At 56.8% G+C, this 20,856-nt stretch overlaps 5 protein-coding genes across 10 annotated transcripts; 2 read left to right on the forward strand and 3 right to left on the reverse strand.

Annotated features, from left to right (window-relative positions):
- Nucleotides 1–123: 123 nt before the first annotated feature.
- On the reverse strand, nt 124–3,091 carry PANX3 (pannexin 3; the record flags this gene model as incomplete). Its single annotated transcript, XM_084221558.1, has 5 exons — nt 124–185; nt 1,007–1,671; nt 1,796–2,010; nt 2,105–2,247; nt 2,911–3,091. The coding sequence occupies 5 exons, from the start codon at nt 3,089–3,091 to the stop codon at nt 124–126; spliced, it is 1,266 nt and encodes a 421-aa protein (XP_084077684.1).
- Nucleotides 3,092–4,243: 1,152 nt separating this feature from the next.
- Nucleotides 4,244–7,417, reverse strand: RPUSD4 (RNA pseudouridine synthase D4; the record flags this gene model as incomplete). Its single annotated transcript, XM_084221517.1, has 7 exons — nt 4,244–4,647; nt 4,788–4,885; nt 5,141–5,291; nt 5,383–5,476; nt 5,697–5,898; nt 6,105–6,270; nt 7,259–7,417. The coding sequence occupies 7 exons, from the start codon at nt 7,415–7,417 to the stop codon at nt 4,462–4,464; spliced, it is 1,056 nt and encodes a 351-aa protein (XP_084077643.1). The 3' UTR covers nt 4,244–4,461.
- A 76-nt stretch (nt 7,418–7,493) lies between these two features.
- Nucleotides 7,494–12,924, forward strand: HYLS1 (HYLS1 centriolar and ciliogenesis associated; the record flags this gene model as incomplete). Its single annotated transcript, XM_084221385.1, is given in 3 exon segments — nt 7,494–7,577; nt 7,579–7,617; nt 12,005–12,924. Coding segments are annotated over 3 exon segments (930 nt in total). The 3' UTR covers nt 12,812–12,924.
- PUS3 (pseudouridine synthase 3) lies at nt 7,826–14,224 on the reverse strand. 2 transcript variants are annotated; one of them, XM_084221384.1, is made up of 5 exons: nt 11,985–12,060; nt 10,661–11,094; nt 9,063–9,613; nt 8,552–8,742; nt 7,826–8,171 (listed from the first exon to the last, which is right to left on the reverse strand). In XM_084221384.1, the coding sequence occupies exons 2-5, from the start codon at nt 11,045–11,047 to the stop codon at nt 7,882–7,884; spliced, it is 1,419 nt and encodes a 472-aa protein (XP_084077510.1). In that variant the 5' UTR covers nt 11,048–11,094; nt 11,985–12,060; the 3' UTR covers nt 7,826–7,881. The 2 variants fall into 2 exon arrangements, with proteins under 2 accessions (XP_084077510.1, XP_084077509.1); XM_084221383.1 differs by lacking the exon at nt 11,985–12,060 and adding an exon at nt 14,188–14,224 and having other exon boundaries at nt 7,840–8,171.
- Nucleotides 14,197–19,983, forward strand: DDX25 (DEAD-box helicase 25). Of its 5 annotated transcripts, XR_014616740.1 has the most exons (11): nt 14,201–14,480; nt 15,047–15,182; nt 15,267–15,359; nt 15,469–15,571; nt 16,168–16,282; nt 16,636–16,813; nt 17,444–17,681; nt 17,902–18,064; nt 18,189–18,377; nt 18,936–19,139; nt 19,539–19,983. XR_014616740.1 is itself a non-coding variant. In XM_084221380.1 (10 exons), exons 1-10 carry the CDS (start codon nt 14,213–14,215, stop codon nt 18,768–18,770), a joined length of 1,605 nt encoding a protein of 534 aa, XP_084077506.1. In that variant the 5' UTR covers nt 14,197–14,212; the 3' UTR covers nt 18,771–19,077. The 5 variants fall into 5 exon arrangements, 3 of the variants coding, with proteins under 3 accessions (XP_084077506.1, XP_084077507.1, XP_084077508.1); XM_084221380.1 differs by lacking the exon at nt 19,539–19,983 and having other exon boundaries at nt 14,197–14,480; nt 18,649–19,077; XM_084221381.1 differs by lacking the exon at nt 18,936–19,139 and having other exon boundaries at nt 14,198–14,480.
- Nucleotides 19,984–20,856: the final 873 nt, after the last annotated feature.

Here is a 20,856-nt window from a genome sequence, read left to right on the forward strand (position 1 = left end):
CATAAGTAGGGAAAGGCCAGGTGCAGGAAGCGCAGGTGGGTTCAGCCTGGCTGCTGCAGTAGAGCTGTGTCAGAAAAGTGGATCCTGGGATCACAGGATTCCTGCCTGCTGCCTCCTTCTGGGTCAGGCGGAGCCGAGTGAGTCCCGTGAGGCTTTTCCCATCGTTTCCACTCCAGGCTTTGGTTCTAGGCAAGGAGGGAAGAGCAGGCAGTTAATTAGTTGGGCAATGGCAGACCAGGATCTGGGTTTTTTCCAGCACTGAGTAACTGGCCCAGGAGCCAGCTGTGCTGGTCCTGGGTTGCCATAGTAACGAGGATGCAGATTCCAGCTCAGTCTGTGGATTTTTTTTAACCATAATTCAGACTCTGTGTTCAGGGCCAGGAGTGAAACCCAGGCCTCTCAGCTCCTACCTGTGGGGCTGGGCTGTCTCACACAGCCTGCAAACCACTTGTCATGGGTGCCAGGGGTCCCTGTGAGACCCCAGAGGAGGCATCCAGTTCCCCAAAACCCAAAGCACATGGGAGAGGGAGCAGTGCAGGTCCTAGGAATGTGGTTTTATCTTGGAACCCATCTCCATCTCCACACACAGCACCACTGTGCCCAGCAGTACCCTACGAATGGGAGAAGGGGGCGGGCATGGCATCCTTGGCATCAGCCCCCCAGGGTTTAAAACTCCCAACCCCACTCCCAGCAGGATGAGCTGCCAAAAACAGGGACCCTCCCAGCCCCGCAGTTTGCCCAGAGCTTGGATTTAAGCAGCAATCTCTTGGCTTGCTGTTCCTATAGCAACCCCTGCCCACACCTTGGATCGAAGTAGCATCACACTCTGCATGCCAGAACGCCTTTCAGGATTTGTCAGCCCTCACTGTGACCCCCAGCTATGCCCCAAACCCCTTAAGGTCTTGGCAAAGGATTTAGGGTGGTCCAGCCACATTTCGAGGGTGGGATCTTATGGTGTGAGAGCCAGGAGAAGAGGGAAGAAGTGGTCTCTACCCAGAAAGCCTACCTAGGGCTGCACCATTGGAGAGGGCTGTGCTGCCTTCAGCCTCGGGGGAGCAAGCTTGGTGTTTGGGCTTGGTGGTCTCCAGCCCAGCCAGCAGTGTCATGAAGTCGATGACAGTATCGATGTCCTCCTTGTTGGCAGTGGCTTCCCTCAGGGCGCTGACGGCATTGAGGCGGCTGAAGGAGGTCAGCTCGGAGATGTTGGCACGGAGGAAGAGGAGGATGATGTTGAGGTCGTTGAGGGGGCAGGTGAGCATCCTGCGACTGAGCAGGTCAAAGGCAGGCAGCATCTCATAGACAGAGAGCAGTCCCTTGTCCCACTGGCAGAGCTGCAGGGCGTTGTAGATGACAACGGGGATGAGGAGGACATAGACACTGCCAACTGAGAGGCTGATGAGCTGAAACACGGAGAAGAAGACCAGCTTGCAAGGGATGAGCGACGGGATGTGCGGCTCTGCCTCGAGCAACCCTGTTTTGATGGAGCAGCTGAACTCATCCTGAAAGAAGATGTTAAGGTGGAGAAAGACCAGGTAGAGGCAGGTGGCAGCCAAGAAGAGGAGCAGCAGCAGGTTCCTCAGGATGTAGATGAACACAAGGGCGTGGGCGTGCTGCTTGCAGGTCAGGTACCGCTCCAGCAACGGGAACTCAAAATACCTCTCCCGGCGGGCCCTGGGGGTGGAGGGACACAGGAGGAGTGAGAGCCACCCCCCATTTCACCCTGGTCCATCCTGGGTGCAGCCACAGCACCACATGGAGGGACTCCAATGGCCACGGTGACCTGGCCTGGCCTCACCTCTGGTACTCCTCCCAGAACTGCTCCGGCTCGGCACTGGCCTCCTGGACCTTCTTCATGTGCTGCACCAGGCGCACGGAGCGGTTGTAGGATTTATCCAGCTCGTCGATGATGAAGAGGAGGTCGCAGTGCAGGGCAGGGGCAGCAGCGTAGCGCCACAGCAGGTACGGCAGGTACATCAGCACCGCCACCACCAGCAGCGAGTAGGGGAAGACCTGGGCAAGGAACACGAATGGTCGTTGAGGATGTGCAGTCGCTCTTGCTGTGGACATCCAGATGGGATGCAGGGGCACCCATCTTTGACCCTACCTTGAGAGCCCAGAGGGACTTGGTGATGGCACGTCCCTCGGCGTCGAAGCCATGGTGGATGAGGGAGTCCCAGCAAGCTGTGTCGGTGTAGGCAGACTGCTTTCCCGTGAAGTTGGTGGGAGAGAAGCAGCTGATCTGGGAGCCTGGGGTGAGGAGGAGGAGAGCAAATCTCAGCCATGGAGGGTGGAGGAACACTTCAAAGCCACGAGCAAATGCCTTACAGGAGGGTAATTATATCTCAGGAATTGCTTTGAATCAAAAAAAGCCTTTTTCTTGGTCATTTTGGAGCTGCTGTGTTTCTAGCCAGGACTTTTCCGTCTTCCCAAACACAAACCCTTTGTGTGTAGCAGTGTGTACACAGTGTAAGGAATTATAGACTAACCAGCCAGAAACTGGAGTAAAACCAAGTCCTCAGGAAGAGCAGTTAGATGTTGTCCGAGGCCAGATTTAGCCTGAGGTCACAATGCATCTCTCCATGCTGCTGGCACCCTTCTCCTCCTCTTCCTCCTCCTTGGAAACAAGCCCATGGCACCCAAAGGTGCTGGGCACGAGCAGCTGAGGCTGGGCATTGCCTCAGTGCTGCTCCTGGGGTTAGCACAGCTGTTCCCACTCTCTCCCAGTGAATTATGATCCATTAAAAACAATCAATAAACACCCCTGAGGCAGAACAGCTCCTAAAACTGTTCCAGGCTGTTCCACTTTGGATCATAACACCATCAAGAATACAAGGAGTTTGCCACAACAACCAGACCACCAGTGGTGATTGCCCACAACCTGAAGAACACATTGGAAAAGCCACAACTCACCAGCAGAGAACTCCCGGGCGAAAGCCAGCGAGACGAGGAAGAGGGGCAGCCCCACGGTGACAAACTTCAGCAGGCGATCGCTCGGCAGCTCCAGCCGCAAGCCCTTGGCTCGGGAACTGCTGGGATCCGGGAGCAGAGCATCAGAGAGCATGTACTCAGCAGCCGTGTGCGAGAGGGACATTTTGAAGGGAGGAAGAGACTGATGAGGGCTGCTTGGGCTATGACTGGCTCGAGGAGCGACTTTGCCAGGCTGAGGAGTCCCTGCCGGGCTGAGGAGCCCCTGCCGAGAGCCTGCAGAGCGATGTGTCCAGCAGCTGTGAACGACAGCTCAGGCAGGGCGTTAAATCACCTCGTAATTACAGGGGAAGCCTTTTCACAAACAGAAATAGAAAAACCCACCCCAGCAGCCGCAGCAGCGACTGGGGAAGGCAGCAGGCTGGGAAAGCAGCTTTCCTCCCTGCCAGCATTCCTGCAGGGCAGCGTTCCTGCCCGGCCGCAGCCGCTCCTGGCTCCCCGTGGTTTTACATCCCTCTCTCATCAGCCAACAGATTTCTGGCGCTGTGGCCCAAGGGCATGGGAGTCCCCAGCTATTTTGAGCAGGGAGCCAGGAGACTGGGCCCTCCCACAGCAAGAAGCCCTAGCCAGATACACAGTGGCCCTGGCGGGTATGAAAAGCCCTTTCCAGCACCCAAACCAGCCAGAGGGGCCAGAGAACATCCTCCTGCCCAGCCCCAAGCTCCTCAGACGGGTCAGGAGACACCAAATGAGGTAATCTTGAGATAGAACATCAGCTGCAATTCCCCATATCAGCAATCCCTCCTCTTTCCTCCCTCTCAGGGCACAGGGGGAAGAATCTGGCTCTAAGGAAAACTCCCAAGGGCAGGGGACCTCAATAAGGGGTTCAAAAAATAAGGAATAGGGTAACTGAAGGAGCAGTTACAGAACAGTTTCCCAGCACCACAGCACTGAGAAACCCACACCAATGCTGCTGGCAGCACAGAGCAGGGGCAGTCTCAGAGCTGCTCAGCCCAACCAAGCCAAGGAACTCCCTGTGCAGTCTCAGCACAGCAAAAAAAATACCAGAGCCACTGCCAAATTGCACTTTCGATGGATTTTCCAGTGAAGGGACTCTCCAAATCTGAGCTAAACAACTCTGGAGAGACAAGTGACAGTTCCACAATCTGCAAGGGGCTGCAACCAGCTCTGCTCAAACCTACACAGGGACTGAGTCCCACCTGGCTAGAGCACAGAGACACGCACCATCTTCCCTCAATGGAACTGGAACTTTTATTGCCCAGACACAAGTTTAAAACACAAATCAGGCAAAGCCCAGTTTTCACCCAGCCTTGTTTGTCTCTACTAGAGGCTCCTCATTGTGTCCAGCTGCTTTCCTGGGCCAGAAGCACATGTGAGCACCAACTCTGAATCCAGCAACATCAGCACCAGCACAGAGACTGCAGGCTTCACCCCACCACTGGCACCAAGGTGGGCACAGCTGCTGTCATGTGCTGGAGATGCAGAGATACATGGCACCATTCCAGTCCTGCTTCATCAGTCCTTGGGGATGTCCAGCTCTAGCTTCCTCAGGGTTTTTTGGAAGAAGAGGGGCAGCTTGCAGACAAAGTCTAAGGGCTGGCCCAAGGGCAGGCAGAGCCGGTGGGCATGCAGGTGCAGGGGCAGGTGTCGAGCCTTGCTCTGCTCCAGCTTCAGCCTCCTCAGGGTGAGCTCAGGAAGCTTCTGTAGCAAGGACAGAAAATGTTCTCTTCAAAACTGCAGCTTTTCAGCTGGGACTTGAAATCCCCAGCCCACAAGCAGCTGGGGGACACAAGGGGCCATATCTAGCTCCAGCTGCCCCCCCAGTGCAAGACCTGCCTTACCTGGGGTGCCAGTTTGCTCCAGTGCGAGTATTTGTGATCCCCCAGGATGGGGCATCCCAAGCCATAGGCCAGGTGAACCCGGATCTGGTGCTTCACCCCTGAGGAGAAAAGGGGAAGAAGAGAAAGGTGACATCCAGCTGGGCCAGGCCTCGCCCTCAGTGCCGGACAAAGCCATGCCGAAATCGCTGGCAACCAGCAAACAGCTCGGTAACAAAGCATCGCCCCAGCAGGGCTCATTCCCAGAGCTTTGTCCTAAAAATGATTCTAGTCTTGTCTAACGACTAGTTCCCCCTTCCAGAGCTGCTGCTTGCTGCACAGGGAGCAGATCCAGCCCTGGGACAGGCCCCACTCACCGGTGATGGGCTGGAGCTCCAGCAGCGAGCAGGCGGAGGCAGCGGCCAGCCGGCGGTAGCGCGTCACCGCGCGCTCGGCGTGCCGCTTCCCGCGGACCTTCACCACCCTGCCGTCCTCCGGACACAGGCGGTAGTTGGGAGCCAGCGTCATCTGAAGGGTGGTGAGAGGGGGAGTTGGGGAGACAGGAGGGGATGTTGGGGCTGCCTGGCCAGAATGGCGGCCGAGGGAACACAGGACTCACCTTGTAGTGGGACTGGTGGCTCTGCACCTCCTTTTCCACAATGGGGATCTCCACAACGCCCTCAACAGGGTCCGGGTCCCCCAGGACAATTGCCCTGGAACGGGAAAGCAGAGGTCTGCGGGGTGTTGCTCTCGCAGGAGGGGAACTCTCCCTTCAGCCCCTCTTCCCACGACCCAGTCCCATTAAATGGTGCTGAAGGGGGAAGATAAGCAACACCCCTCTACTTCCACAAAGCTCCCAGACCCCAGGGATTGTCCCCTCACCCTTTTTTTAAAGGCCTTTCACAGCCCCATCTTCACTCAAGCCTTTCCTACCAGTAGATCTTCTCCACCTGACGAGTTTTGAAGAGCAGACGAATCTTCTCTGCTGCCTCCTTGCTCCGTGCCAGCACCATCACACCTGTGGTCTCCTTGTCCAACCGGTGGCAGAGGTGGAGTGGCTCAGCTTTCATGTTCTCCAGCATCTTGGCCAAAATGGGCAGCACATCAGCGATGCAGTTCTTGATGCCGGGGCCGCCTGTGTGACCCAGGGCAGCAAGGAGTCTCACCTCTCGTACTCCCCACACACCCTAAATCACCCCAAAATGCAAGGGGAAGGCCGAGATCTGACAGTGACCAAGCCCTGGAACCCTCCCTGGGAAGGGAAACCCCAGCACAGGAAGGGCAGAGACAGAGGATCCCATAAGCACCACGGAGCCATTTCCATTCCCCACTCGCCCTCACCATGCACAGGGAGCCCGTAAGGTTTGTCTATCACCACAATCTCCTCATTCTGGTATAGAGTTCTCTGCTTAAGGATCTTGGCCAGGACGTTGGGGTGAACCTGCTGCAGCTGCTGGCTCATTGCAGCGAGTTCCCGGAGCCATCGCTGCGTCGGGTCCTTGGGGATCTGAGGAGAGAAGGAGACACCAGTGCTGGGGTTTAAACAGCTCTTGGCTCTCACACAAACCTGCACTGGCACCTGCAGCAACGTGCTCCCATTCCCTGTGCTCCTGCTCCATGACTGAGGGACAGGCTGGGATCCAGAGGGATCGGGACAAGCTCATTCAGGGGCCTTGGGGAATCTCATGAGGTTCAACAAGGCCAAGGGCAGGTACTGCACCTGGGTCAGAGCAAGCCCCAGGCTCAATCCAGGCTGGGGATGAAGGGATGGAGAGCAACTCTGGGAGAATCTCCTGGGGTGCAGGTGGGGGAGAGCTGGACAGGCCCTGGCCCAGAACCCCCCTGTGCTGGGCTGATCCCCAGCCTGGGCAGCAGGGCAGGGGGGGATTCTGCCCCTCTGCCCCCCAGGTGAGACCCCACCTGCAGAGCTGCCTCCAGCTCGGGGGTCCCAGCACAGGAAGGAGCTGGAGCTGCTGGAGCCCAGAGGAGGCCACGGAGATGCTCCAAGGGCTGGAGCCCCTCTGCTCTGGAGCCAGGCTGGGAGAGCTGGGGGTGCTCACCTGGAGGGGAGAAGCTCTGGGGAGAGCTCAGAGCCCCTTGCAGGGCCTAAGGGGGCTCCAGGAGAGCTGGAGAGGGACTGGAGACAAGGGATGGAGGAACAGAATAAGAGGGAATAGCTTCACACCGGCAAAACCCGGAATTAGAGGGAATACTGGGAAGAAATTCTTCCCTGTGAGAGTAGTGAGGCGCTGACACAAGTTGCCTAAGGCACTGCCCCATCCTTGGGAGTGCCCAAGGCCAGGTTTGGAAGGAGCTGGGAGCACCCCGGTCTAGGGATGGCTGTCCCTGCCCTGGGCAGCGGGAGGAACTGGACGGGTTTTCTCCCGTCCCAGCCGATCCCTCACCCGCGAGTCTCGCTCCGTGCCCGCCCGCGCTGTGCACGCCGGGAGTTGTAGTCCGGAGATCCCAGGCCCAGCAGCCCGCACTCCGCTCACCTCTCGCTGTTGCTCCTCGCTCTTCCGCAGCCGCTCCGCCAGCTCCTCCGCCCGCAGAGCCGCCGTCACTCGTCCGCTCCCGCAGACGCCACGCGCCGCCCGGGCCAGCCCCACGCCACTCCGCCAACAGCGCCTCACCGTGCCGCCACCCGCCGCCATCTTCTACTTCCTTCTCTACGTCCCTCTGCCGGCCAATGGCGGCGCCGCGGGTGCAGCACCGCGGAGGGCCTGCCCAATGGGAAGGTGCCGCCTGATGAGCGACAGCCGCGCTGGCCAATGGCGGCACGCGGGGGTGTTTAAACCTCGGCGGCAGTTGCGTCTCTCAACGGAGCAGCGGGAGCGGTGTGGCCGGGCCGGAGGTACCGGGGAGCGAGGGGTGGGGGGGCCCCAGCCCATATAGCCTCAGCCCGTATCGCCTCAGCCATCCCCTCAGCGCTGCCTCACTGCGCTGGGGGCGCTGAGCCATCTCCCACTGCCCCCAAACCAGAACACAACACCGCTACGCCGGTTTTCTTGAGATTTATAAAAAATAGCACTGAAAAAGCACTTTTTTTTTGGTTTTCCTATTACAGTAATTTTAAAAACGGCTGAAGCGTCTGCTGCCCCCATGCCGAGGTGCCCCGTCACTCGGTGTCCATACAGATCCTCTTGGGCAGCTGCTCGGGGGCTCCGCTGCTGCCCCGCTTGCCCTCAGGGGGCTCCGCGGCCCAGTCCCCCGGCAGCCCCGGCCCCTGGGGCGGCTCGATGCGGCCCCTCCGCACGAAGTGCTCGATCCGGGCCTCCAGGCCCTCGCATCGGGGCCGGGCCAGCAGGGGCTTGTAGGTGCGGGCTTGGACCCCTTCCACAAAGCCGCTGATCTGGCTGTAGAGTGGGGGCTGCAGTTCACCCCAGGGCACCAGGCTGCTCTCTGGACCTGTGACATCATGGAAAAACAACATTTAATTATCCCTCCTTTCTTTTTTTTTTTTTTTTTCCTTTTTCTTTTTTTTTTAAGCAGTTAATCCTCTGTAATTCCCAGAATCCCATAATGGTTGTGTTGGAATGGACCTTAGAGCTTATCTCGTTCCACCCCCTGCCACGGGCGGGAACAACTTCCCCTGTCCCAGGTTGCTCCAAGCTCTGTCCAGCCTGGCTTTCAACACTGCCAGGGATCCTGAGGTAGCCACAGCTTCTCTGGGCACCCTGTGCCACAGCCTCCCCACCCTCCCAGGGAAGAATTTCTTCGCAATATCCCATCTAACCCTGCTGTCTGTCAGCATGCATTCCAAGTTATTCCCCCCATACTCCCTTTACCTTTTCTGGTGGCCACGGGAGCAGCATCCAGCCCTGCCAACATGTCCCGGAGCACGTGGGTTTTGATGGCATGACTGGCCCAGAGCTGCTGCAAGTGTGTCACATTGAAGCCCTGCACTTCTGGGTCATAGAGCCACTGCAGGTCTGGGAACTCACAGTCGTACAGGACCAGGGGGAACTCGACCGCCATGCTAGGGACAAGGACAGGAGGAGGGACCACAGAAAGGCTCAAGAACAATGGATCTGCCAAAATCAGCCCTAACCTTCATGGAACTTCCTTTCTGAGTAAAAAGTAACTTAGTTTTCACCAAATACCAAGGACTACAGCTATCAAAACTTCGCTCAAGAGCAAGAAAACAGAGATCCTTGTGGATACATTCCAGTGAGGCCACTGGCAGTCTGTTTCCATGCGTGAGACTGCTTCATGTGCTGGCATGTCTTGCCAGCAGCACTCCAGGCACAGCTGTTGCTCTGAAGAGCAGCGGGTTGGGTTTTGCAGACCAATCCCTACCTGTACTGTGGTTTCCGAGGGTTCTTCTCCACGTTCAGCAGCTCATCAATGACATCCGGGCTCTCCATGCCCTGGCCAATGAGGAAGAGCACGGCCATCATGCAGCGGACTTGGTGGTACAGGAATGCCTGTCCTGTCACCTCGAACTGGCACAGCTGGAAGGGATCTCGTGGCCTGGCTTCTCCTCCCCTGTCCACCCACGTCACTCTGGCGCTGAGGATCGTCCTCTGGAAGTTGAGCACCCCGTTGGCCACGTCCATCTTGCAGAGGTTGCGGAAGTCGTGGGTGCCCACGTAGCGCTGGGCCGCGGTGTCCATGAGGGCCACGTCCAGCTGGGCGCAGGGGAAGAAGTACCGGTAGGTGCGGCTCAGGCAGCTGAAGCGGGCGCTGAACTCTGGCCCCACGGGGGCCCAGGCCAGCACCCGGATGTCGGGTGGCAGCACCCTGTTGAGGATGTGGGTGTAGCGGAGCTCCTCCTGCTGCCCCTCACCCTCATGGCCGTTGAGCTGCTGTCCCTCTGGCAGGCTGGAGCGGAGATCCAGGGAGATCACCTGCAGAAATGAGGAAAGCCAGGATTAGAGTGCGGATAGATGGGCGCAGCAGCATGTGGAGCCAAGTCTTCCCACACCTCTGGGAAATAAATCCAGGATCTCCTACAGATGAAGGTGGCTTCAGTCAGGCAATCCTGCCATGGCAGAGCTGTGAGTGCCTCTGAGGACCCGAGCAGATGCCATGGATTCCATTAATAAAACAGGGAAAGTTGCAGGCTGCCTACGTAGCACAGTCTCAGAACGGCTTCATCTTTAGTCACAGGGTTGTAATGTGCTTTTTTTTCTCAAGCTGGAGGTGATGACTTGAAGGCAGTAACAGCCTGGCTGGCTGGGAAGCCTGGTGTGGGAACAAGTTCATTCCCACTGTGGGTGCTGTGTGCTGAAGTGGTGCAAGAGAAGGTACCAAATGCCCTGATTTCATCTAGTTCATCCTGTGAAGGAGAGCAGAGCAGCCATTTGAAGTTAAACCTACGCCAGTTTTGCTTTCTGTGCTGGGAGGGAAGAAAGGAGAACCAGCCCTATGGTGAAGCCACCAAGGTTGCTCTCTCCCCAGCGTCTCAGCCAGCCTGATGGCTCCATGCCCACCGAGCGGGCCAGCTTGCTTCCCTCCCTCCAGCTCCCACTCCCACGCTCCCTTCCGCTGGCTGCAGCTCCCCTCAGACCCTTCTGTGCAGGAATTCAGCTGCCTGATGCTGCAGGAAGTGAGCCGGTTCCTGGCGATCTTGGGTTTTTGTAGGTTGGCAAGTTAAATCAGCTGAGAGGGCCCTGCTGAGGGCAGGGCATCACCAAGCTATTGGGGAATCTGCAGTCTAAAACACCTTTTATCCTCTTAAAACAGAACCCTGGAAAACAAGTAATATGGGGGGAAAATGGCACTAAAAAGGACTCAAAAGTCTGAAATCATCATTGCACATGCAGGAATCCACTGCCAGGTTCACTTCCAGGGTTAAGAGCTGCTGGCTTTTAAAGAACAAATCCAAGCAGTAATCCCATCAGAACTCCATCCCACCCAGGAAAACTGACAGGAACCCCCATGGAGATGCTGACCTGCCCAAAGGCACTGACACCCTTGTCCGTGCGCCCGCAGCGGTGGTAGTTGGACGTCTGTCTGTCGTCCACCAGCCGCGTCTTCTTCAGGGCTTCAAAGAGCTTCTCCTCGATGGTGTTGGGGGTGTTCTCCTGGCTGGCAAAGCCCTGGTAGCCCCAGCCCAGGTAGGCGATGCGCAGTGCCACGTGTCTGCGGCTGTGGGCACCGAAATCAAAGGGCCGTTGTTGGCGTTTCCTGGCTTTCCCAGAGGCTGGAGGAGCCTCTCTTCTCCCAGTACCCTCCTTGTCCTCCTGGAGCTTCTCCTGCAGCCGCTTCACCTCCACTTCCAGCTCCTGCACCCTCCTCAGGAGCTGCTCATGGTCAGTAGCCGTGCTCTCCTCAGCCATAGTCACCACCTTGGAATGTCAGTTTGTTGCTGATGGATCCTTGGGGACTGCAGAGGAAAAAAAGAAAGGTGGATTTGCATTTTTATGTGGTTTTTATTAGATCTCTAGGCTTGTTCTGCAAAGTAACTGTTACCAACACAGTCAGTCTTTATTGCCTAAGCCCCTTGGTGTTCCCAGGGGAGCACAGGCAGGGCAGGGCCACTGGTGCTTAGCTCGGGCAGCTTCATTTCACTCAAATCTCTTTTTCTGGGCTCTTCAATCACTCCTCTTCCCCCAGCTGATGGGATCTGCTCCGTCAGCAGCAGCACGTTCACGGCGAGCCGTCACGGAGCCCTTGTCACTTTCACACCTGCATCCCCGCTGCAGACAGCGTGCTGAAGGCTGCCACTCATCCCGCCCCGCCATCTGCTCCCCTGATCCCAGCAGCACCAGCAACACTTGCGGCTTTTCAAATTGCCTTAAAGAGATCCTAAACCTGTGCTGAGAGAGGAATCTGTGTCTGGATCCCTTTTTGTCACAGGGCTGGAGGTTTACTATCACCAGACTCATAAATGAGCATCTGAACACACTGCATTGAGCCCTTCCCTCCTCTGGAAGTAAAACAACCTCTTGGATGTCTCTTGATTAAATTGTGACTAAATATTGTGGGTTTAGAAGCAGAGGTACAAGGAAAGACCGTTAATCTCTCACCCAGTGCATGGAACCTGCCCTCTGTTTTGAAACTTGATTTATCATGTAATTTTAGTGTCGTTTTCTAGCAAGAATTTAGGGGTTGTGTTGGTATTACTGTAGGGAAGAGCCTTCTGCTGGCAGCAGGAGGTTTAACAGTGTGCTGAGGACACCCCCAACTTAAATCAATACCCCTGAACCCAAAAACTCGAGCATCAGAACCCCTTTGATATCTTTAGCCAAATTGAATGTACGGCAAAAAACTAACCCTGGTTTCTTTTTCTGCAGAATCCACCCAGTTTGGTGGGAACCATGGAGAAGGTGCTAAGAGCAAAGCGCAAGGAGCAGCTGGCAGCTGATCTGAGCCCGCAGAGCTTCTGGGAGGGATGCAGCAAAATGCCACCGTATTTCCAGGATGATCTCTATGCTGACTCATCTATTGCTTCTGGCACAATGCCAGACCTTCCCATGGATCAGAGGGAAACCAGGAGGTTGGCGATGAAGAGGAAGGTGCTGAGGCACAGACCTGATGGAAGGGTGGAGGTCTCCGAGGAGTCACCGAGCATCAAGTCAGGCATAAAAACCTATCCATGGCACCAGGGGCATTCCAGGACTTATGGGGATGACACCATCTCTGAAGGGGAAATAGAGACCACCAGTGGCACCTTGGAAGACTTCCTGCACTATGATGAGGATGATGACTGGTTCCTTGAGGACAGGCCCCGCTCTGTCCTGGGGGATTTTGGGAGCGACACTGTATCTGAGCGCTCTGCGCCACGTGGGCGCTCGCCCAGGGTGCCCGCTTACATTGCTCCACAGGCTGAGAGAGTGAAGAGAACGGACCCAGTGGCCAGACTTAATGCCTACAAGCAAGACTGGGAAAGATTCCGCTTTCCCGGGCAGGATTCACATCAGCGCTTGCGCTGGGCCATGCGGACGCAGATGCTGCAGTCGGGGCTGCCGCGCCGGGCGCAGAAGCACCTTGTCCCCAACAGGTACGAGGTGCCCACGACGAAGAAGCGTGACTCCCTGCGCTTCGGCGTGCGCTGGGACCTGGCCCACTGCAACATGCCCCGCCGGAACACCAGCTCCTAGAGCCACAGCCCCGCTGCTTTCTTCTCCTCAACATCCTCTGTAATCTGGAAAATCCCTCTGGTGCACTTCAAGCAGCTTAAGTTTTGGTGTGGAGGAGGTTTTCTTTGCAATGTCTCGGCAGTATCTTTCTCAATAAAGCATTTGCAAAGATTCCTAATTGTTCTGTCGGTTCATTAGAAACGCTACAGGCAACATCCATTATTCCAGACTTATCTCTGCATCACCTAACTCTGCTGCCTCTGCCTTATTTTACCTCATCTTTAAAATAAAGGAGCTTTATGATGGAAGCAAGGTATTATTAGCACTACTAGTAGTCTTATTACTATTCCTAGTGTTAATTTTTTTTCCAAGATATGGGAATGGACTGAAAAGGTGGCAGTTCTGGTGCAGGAAAGGGTTCCCAAAAGCTCAGTGGGATAGCTGGAAAAGGGAGCAGGATGATGGGAAGCATGTGACAGCTACAGCCTGGAATTCTATGCCCAGCCTCCCCTGAACCTCCCTGGGAGGTGATCCCAGATGGGGGACAAAGAAGCTTGAAGACCTGGCTGTTACTGCACTGTGAAGGGGTTCTGGCATCTTGAGGGACCTTCCAAGTTGGAGGTCTCTGACTCTCCAGCACCCTGTGGATCCTCATCCATCTGTGAAGGGATCTTTGTGTCCCAGAATGCTTGAAACCCTCCCCAAACTCTTTATGGAGGACAGCACCCCAACCCTACAGCCTCCCTGTTTTCCTTCAGTGCCCAAGGGCCCCTTCTCTCCCCTCTCAGAGCCTGTGAGGGCCCCGACTGCAGCAGAGGACCCTCCCTGCTCTGCAGGGTCCCTGTCATCCAAGTCCCCAGGGACCCAACCATGCCCACTATAGGGCAGTCTCTATTCCCCAGAGACACCCAAAATCTTATGGGGACCAGTGCTGGCACCATGTAGGATCCCTCTGTGCAATTGGGAACCTCCACTGCCCTATGGGGTCCCTGTACCCCAACACCCCAGGGACCCCCGAGAACTCCATGGGATCCCCGCATCTCCATCACCCTGGGGACACCTCCTTCCCTCTCGGTGTCCCAGGATTCAGCGTCCTACGGGGAGGGGGACACAGCCCCGGAACCCTGCGCGGTCCCTGTGTCCAGCAGGGGACTCTCCCTCCTCCATGGTCCCTGTCCCCAGCTCCGCAGGGCTTCCCAGCACCCTGCGCGACAGGCTCTGTGCCCCAGGAGCCCCCTGCCCCTTACAGGGACGAGCGCCGGCACCCTGCGGAGCTCCTGTGTGCAGCAGGGGCCCCTCCCCGCCCTACGAGGTGCCGGTGCCCAGCACCCCAAGGACGCCCACCCAACCGCGGGGTCAGCGCTCCGCGCGGCCGCCCCGGGCTCCCCGGGCCGTACCCGCTCCCGCCGCCGCCGGTGCCGGATGTTCCCGCCCCATCCGGCGCTGCCGGCACTGTGGGACGGCTCCATGGCGGGGGCGGAGCGCGGGCTCCGCGGGCTCGGCCCGGCGGGCGCCGGCCCCGGCCCGGGCTGCCCGTGGCACGGGGCCGCACCGCGCCGCTCGGCCTCCCGCTGCCCCGGGCTGCGCTGGCCCGAGCGGCCCGCCCGGGGCACGGCCCGCGGGCTCGGCCTGTTCCCCGCCTCCCCCGCGCCGCCCGCGCTCCGGCCCGAGCCGGAGGACGAGGAGAGAGGTGGGTCCCGGGGGGGTCTCGGTGCCAGCAGCGTCCCAGCCCCGCCGAGCGCGGACCGGCCCCCGCGGGGTCCCGAGGGAGGGGCGGCCCACGGCATTTAGCCGTAACTTAATCAAGAGGGTGTTTAATCAAGAGGAGGGAAGGGCTCAGTGCAGTGTGTTTAGATGCTCATTTATGAGTATGGTGATAGTAAGTCTGAAATAATGGATGTTCCCTGCGGTGTTTCCAATGAACCCACCGAACAATAAGATATCCTCTGGGGAGAGAAGAGGATTCTTATTACAAGCCCTTTGTTGTAAACTAAAACACAAGAAGTTCCACCTCAGCATTAGGAAGAACTTCTTGACATGGAGTGGCAGAGCACTGGGACAGGCTGCCCAGGGAGGTCCTGGATTGTCCCTCCTTAGAGACATTCCAGACCTACAGGAACACGTTCCTGTGTCACCTGCTCCAGTCGACCCTGCCTTGGCAGGAGGTTTGGACTGGATGATTTCCAGAGATCCCTCCCCACCCTAATGACTCTGTGATTCCATTTGTTTTATTTACGGAGTTGCTGCCTTTCCCAGTGCCACTGGCAGAGCTGTCACTGATGAACAAGCTGATCCACACGTCCCTGGTGGAGTCCCAGCAGCACGTGGAGATCCTGCAGCGAGACCCCAGCTCCCCACTCTTTTCCATCAAGACCTTTGAGGAGCTGCCCCTGTGAGTTGCCACAGCCCCCGGCCCCACCATGCTCCACTGCATCAGCCTCCTTCACGTGGGCACTTGAATGCTTTGTTTCCACAGGAAGAAGGAGCTCTTGCAGGGGGTTTATATGATGGGCTTCAACAGACCATCCAAAATCCAGGAGCAGGCTCTGCCACTCATGCTGGCGTACCCGTGAGTAGAACGCGGCGGAGGCGGCTGAGCCCCGGCTCCTCGCGGGGCTGCGGTGCCAGGCAGGAACACCCCGACCCCTGCGTTGCACTAAGCTGCTTTTGCCTTGCAGGCCCCAAAATCTGATTGCCCAGAGCCAGTCAGGGACAGGGAAAACAGCAGCTTTTGTCTTGGCCATGTTGAGCAGAGCCAGTGCCAGCGAGAAATACCCGCAGGTAACGCAGGACAGGGAGAGCTGCTGCAGGAGGGGTTGGCCCAAGCGCCCAGGACACTGCCAGGGGCAGAGCTCTGGGCTTTGTCCCAGTTCCTGTGTGACTTTACCCACTGGAGTGGGATGATAAACCACCAGGGCCCAATGGCAGGTAGGAGCAAAAGCACAGTGCCCACCTCAGGATTGCCAGAGGGGATCAATCCAGGCTTCAGTTTCCCTGGAATTCAGGTTTTCAGGAGCAGCTGCAGACACTGCTGGTTTCTGGTGGTCAGATACTCCCAATCCCCTCTCTGGGTGCAGAACCAGCTTTGCCAGCTGTTTCCAGCCATGTAAGATCTCTTTTTGTATGTGTGGACAGTGTGGCTGTACTAGGGCACAGGAACAAGCTGCACCACGCTTCTGAGAGACTCATTTCCTCCTCAAAAAGAGCAGCAGCAGCTTCTTTCTGTCCCCTTGGCTGGAGCTGGGAGCACAGCCCAGCTCCTGAACCTCCAGCCGTGCCATGCTGCCCCATCCCCTGTGCCTCAGTGCTGTGGGATGCTCCTGAGCTCCTCTACCCCATCCTGAGCCTGACAGCTCCTTCCTCTGCTCTCCTGCCAGTGCCTCTGCCTGGCTCCCACCTACGAGCTGGCTCTGCAGATCGGGCAGGTGGTGCGCGCCATTGGGAAGTTCTGCACTGACATCAAGGTGAACTACGCTGTCCGGGGAAACCGAGGTGAGTCCAGCCCAGCACAGCTCCCAGCACTGCTGCAGACACAGGGAGGGAGCACAGGGATCCTCTCTTAGAGCCTGGAGCTACCGGGGACTGCCCAGACATCCATGAAGGGCAATAATGTAGTGTCTGTCCCCCTCTCCTGCTGAGGAGGCTTTTCCATCATCACTGGCTGCTTGCAGACTCCCTTTTCCCATATGGGGGTGGTTCCCATGCCCCAAGGCTGTAGGGAAGTGTCATGATGACCCCTTGAAGGCATCACTGAGCAGCCAGAGTCTGAGCAAGCCAAGGGGAAACACAGAGCAGCAGAGAGCTCCATGCCTGGAGGCAGCCAAATGCCTTTTGCCTCCTTGCAGTTCTGAAGGGCACAGTGCTGGAGGAGCAGATCATCATCGGAACACCGGGCACCACCCTGGACTGGTGCTTCAAACAACGCATCCTGGACCTGACAAAGATCTCCTTGTTTGTGCTGGATGAGGCCGACATCATGATCGACACGCAGGGCCTCTCCTGTCAGAGCATCCGCATCCACAGGTGAGGATTGCTGAGAGCTGCTGTCCTGATTCCTTGCTTTCCCTTCTCTTCTGTAGCTTTAAAAGAGTCTCACCAAAGGGCTGTACAGTGTGCCCATGGTGCCAAAGAGGCTTGTCCTCAAGTCTGTCTTTCTGTACAGTTGTGTGCACTGGGCACACAGGAAGACACTTCACCTTATTTAGCTTTCCTTTGAGCTGTTAAAGCCTTGGATTGACTCACAGAACCATAGAATGGCCTCAGTTGGAAGGGACCTTACAGCCCATCTTGTTCCCACCCTTTCCCAGTGGCAGGGACACCTTCTGTTAGACCAGGCTGCTCAGAGCTCCATCCAGCTTGGCCTTGAACACTTCCAGGGATGGGGCAACAACCTATACCAGGGCATCACCATCCTCACAGGGAAGAACTTCCTCCTAACATCTAAAACTGTTTTCTTTCAGTGTGAAGCCATTCCCCCCTTTTCCTGTCACTATAGACTTTTGTAAAAAGTCCCTCTCCATCTTTCTTATCAGCCACCTTCGCTTCCCTTTCCATTGAAGGGAACACAAAATCAGTTTAAATTAGGGTTTCTGTCCTTCTCCTGGACAGCAGCAGCTGCTCTCCGGGGCTGATAGAGCTTTTTCCCTGCCCCAGGGCTCTTCCCAAGAGCTGCCAAGTGCTGCTGTTCTCAGCCACTTACAAGGAGCCAGTGCGAGCCTTTGCGGAGCGGATCATCCCCGACCCCATCGTGATCAAGCTGCGTGAGGAGGAGCTCACCCTGAGCAACATCAGGCAGTACTTCATGGTGTGCCAGAGCTCAGATGAGCAGTACAAGGCCCTCTGCAACCTCTATGGCAGCTTCACCATCGGTCAGGTCATGATCTTCTGCCAGGTAAGGGCCCTGCCTGGGAGAGCCCTGCACTGCCCCTCTCCTGTTTGGAATAGCAGAAAGGAGTCATTTTACAGTGTGGGCACAGTGGGCTCCTCTCAAGACCTCCAAAACAAGGGAGCAGACCCCAAGGGAGTGTTGAAAACTGCCATGAGCTCCCTCTAAAGGGGCAGGGGACTCTGGAGAGGGAACTGTTGGCCTCAGCCTCTCCCTGTGTGTGCAGACCCGGAGGCTGGCAGACTGGCTGTCGGGGAAGATGAGCCGGGACGGGCACCAAGTGGCCATCCTGACAGCAGAGCTGACGGTGGTGCAGCGGGCCAGCGTCATCCAGCGCTTCCGTGAGGGCAAGGAGAAGGTCCTCATCGCCACCAACGTCTGTGCCAGAGGTATCCTGGCAAACCCAGCGCCCCTCTGGTGGCCTGAAATGCGCCAGGCATTTCTTCCACGTGGGCTTGAGCAGCAGATCCCGTGGGACGAGGTATCCAAGAGGATCCTTCCCCTCTGTTCCAGGCATTGATGTGCAGCAGGTCACCACGGTGGTGAACTTTGGCCTGCCCGTGGATCAGGACGGCGAGCCGGATTTTGAGACCTACCTGCACCGCATTGGGAGGGCGGGACGCTTCGGGCACCGCGGCATCGCCTTCAGCGTGGTGCAGAGAGAGACCGTGCAGCTGGTGCACAAGATCGAGGAGTATTTCCGTGAGTATCCACACGGATCCAGCGCTCCCAGGGGCAGGGCTGGGACTGTGATCCCCTCCAGCTCATTTCCTGTTGGCAAATAGTCCTTGTCAGGCTGCTCCCCTCCCCAGGGCTCATCTCGCTGGGAACGGGTGACAGATACAGCTTTTAGGGGGATTTTTGTTCCCCAGCTGGCAAATTTCCCAAAAAGCAGCCCTGGAGGTTGTGTGCAAGTTGCAAGGGATGTTACCAGTACCCAGAATGCCTCAGCACCTTTTTTTCCCTCTTTCAGGCATTTTTTCTGCCTTTCCTTGCAAGCACTTGTCCCAGGGGATCTGGTACCCCAGCTCAGCTCAGCCCTGGCTGTGGGAGAGGAGGTGGCAGCTGTGGAAATCTTTCCTGAGTGGAAATTGATTGTCACTTGCTAACATCAAGAGGATTTTCATGGGATTTGCCAGATGCCAGGGCTGCACTGATGGTTTTTTGAATCCCAGTGCCTGTTTTCTCTGTGATTTTTAGAGGAAAGAAGGTTATAGAAGCCTTCTGATGGGCAGGAAACTTTCCCTTCCACATCTCCAGCCTCAGAGCCACTCAGCCCTCTTGGTTCCTTCAAATATCCACCTGTCCTTGGAACCTGGAGTGAGCCTGAGGCAGACCCCAGGCAGAGAAGACGTGAGCCACACATTCTGGCAAAGATTGTTGCCTTGGAGTAGAAGCAATGAGCAGCTGGAACAACTGGCATGTGGATGAGCCCAACCACAGCCATGGGCAGAAGGAGGCAGTGTGAGGATGACCCCCTAGCGATCTGCCTTGTGCTTTTCATGTTGTGCTTTTGCAGTTGGAGGGTACAGAGCCTCCCTGTCCTGCGTGGCTGTGGAGGTGGGAACAGGGAGCGGGGGCACATCAGAGGCTGAGCTCTGCACGCTGCTGCTGCGGGGCTGCTGTTGGTGCTTGCTGCCTGCTGCCCTGATCCAGTTCCCCTCCTGCTTTGTCCCAGCTGATTTCCCTGCTGACCCCATTTCCCCTGCACTTCCTCCCAGCTGATTTCCCTGAAGAGGGAAGTGCTGCAGTGAGCACTCCAGGAGCTTCCCAGCTGGCGTGGGGCACTCAGGTGGCACGGACAGCGTGCAGGGCAGCGAGCTCTGCCCTCCCATCCCAACAATTGCTCTTTCCTTCCTACAGAGACCACGATCAAGCAGCTGGATCCGTACGACATGGACGAGCTGGAGAAGCTTGCAGCTGAGTGAGGAGCAGGGGTTCGTTCTCCCAAATCCAAGTTGTAGTTCTAAACAGGAGGCAAAGTTACAGGGGAAGGCTTCCCGGTTCTCATGTATCCTGAAGCTGTTGAGTTTTGTTGTGTTGCCTGAGGAGAGGCTGGAGCGAACCTTGTGTCGCTAGATGGCAGCAGGAATCCACTGCTGCCCCCCAGATCCCGGGGCAAAATCCAAGTGTTCAGGGTCCCGGCGGTGCAGGAGAGAGGTTGGACCCCCGGGGGTTCCGAAATCCAAGTGTTCAGGATCCCATCGGTGAGGGAGAGAGGTTGGACCCCAGGGGTCTGAAACACAAATGTTTGGGGTCCCAGCAGCGTGAGGACAGAAGTTGGACTCAGGGATTGGCCTGTGTTTGTGCCTTTGTTAATCTTTAATAAATGAAATTGTTTGTAATCACCAGGGTGGCTCCTTTACCAAAATTCTCTGAAATATATCAACCCTTGCAGGTGAGGTTCAGTTAGGTCAGTGTTGACAATGGTGTCAATTATCGGGTTGGCTCCTGCGCCCTGCTCTCCTCATCCAGATTTCTATCCAAACCTGACCTGAACGGGCACAGAAAGTGACCAAAACGTGATGAGAGTGCAGCCAGAGGTGGAAGCAGGACCTGGTGGTAGCAGGAGGGGGCCTGGCCCTGGCTCTGCAGTCACTTGCTGCCAGCTTTAACCCTTTGGGGCATTTCAAGCCTCCTTGTGGGGAATTTGCACATTTAGTATTAACAGTGTGATTTTGGTAATTCTAATTAAAGAATCAGTGAGGGAGATGGGAGATGGAAGGCAGTTTTCCAGGCTTTGTTGGGTGTTCCCTGATCCCCCTCACCATGTGCACCCCCAAATCCCCCTGGCTTGCTCCAGCCCCTTGGCATTGCGTTACGGCACAGCCGCCCCTATGAATGTTTGATGGTCTGGGGCGTTGCAGACAGTGGGAGATGAAATATCAAACCTTGCTCCTTGCCTGGCTTCCCCAGCTCCAAACCCCCCAGCTTTGATCACAGGGGAGTGGCAGTTTATTTTCCCCTCCTTTAGCCAAAAAAATATTGTGTGTGGAGGAGGGAACACTCAGGGATTAAATTCCCACATGGGGGGAATGCATGGATGCTGCCATTCCCACAGCACGTGCACCGCTCCTCAGCCCTGAGATTGCAGGGGCCCAGGCGGCAGTGGCGTCGGGTTCCCCCTGTGCTGGCAGGTTGATAAATAATTAACAGTTAATCAGGGCTGGGCTTAATTACC

The sequence above is a fragment of the Fringilla coelebs genome, assembly GCF_963513975.1.
Source record: "Fringilla coelebs genome assembly, chromosome: 25".
NCBI lineage: Eukaryota > Metazoa > Chordata > Aves > Passeriformes > Fringillidae > Fringilla > Fringilla coelebs.

Excerpts from the sequence above, each read along its gene's own strand:
- PUS3 (XM_084221384.1), bottom strand. The coding sequence starts at position 11,047 with ATGGCTGAGGAGAGCACGGCTACTGACCATGAGCAGCTCCTGAGGAGG. Across the intron at positions 8,743-9,062 it reads CCTCGGAAACCACAGTACAG|CATGGCGGTCGAGTTCCCCC; the intron begins GTAGGGATTGGT and ends CCTTGTCCCTAG. Across the intron at positions 8,172-8,551 it reads TCCCGTGGCCACCAGAAAAG|GTCCAGAGAGCAGCCTGGTG; the intron begins GTAAAGGGAGTA and ends ATGATGTCACAG.
- DDX25 (XM_084221380.1), top strand. The coding sequence starts at position 14,213 with ATGTTCCCGCCCCATCCGGCGCTGCCGGCACTGTGGGACGGCTCCATG. Across the intron at positions 15,183-15,266 it reads ACCTTTGAGGAGCTGCCCCT|GAAGAAGGAGCTCTTGCAGG; the intron begins GTGAGTTGCCAC and ends TTGTTTCCACAG. Across the intron at positions 18,378-18,648 it reads CAAGATCGAGGAGTATTTCC|GCATTTTTTCTGCCTTTCCT; the intron begins GTGAGTATCCAC and ends TCCCTCTTTCAG.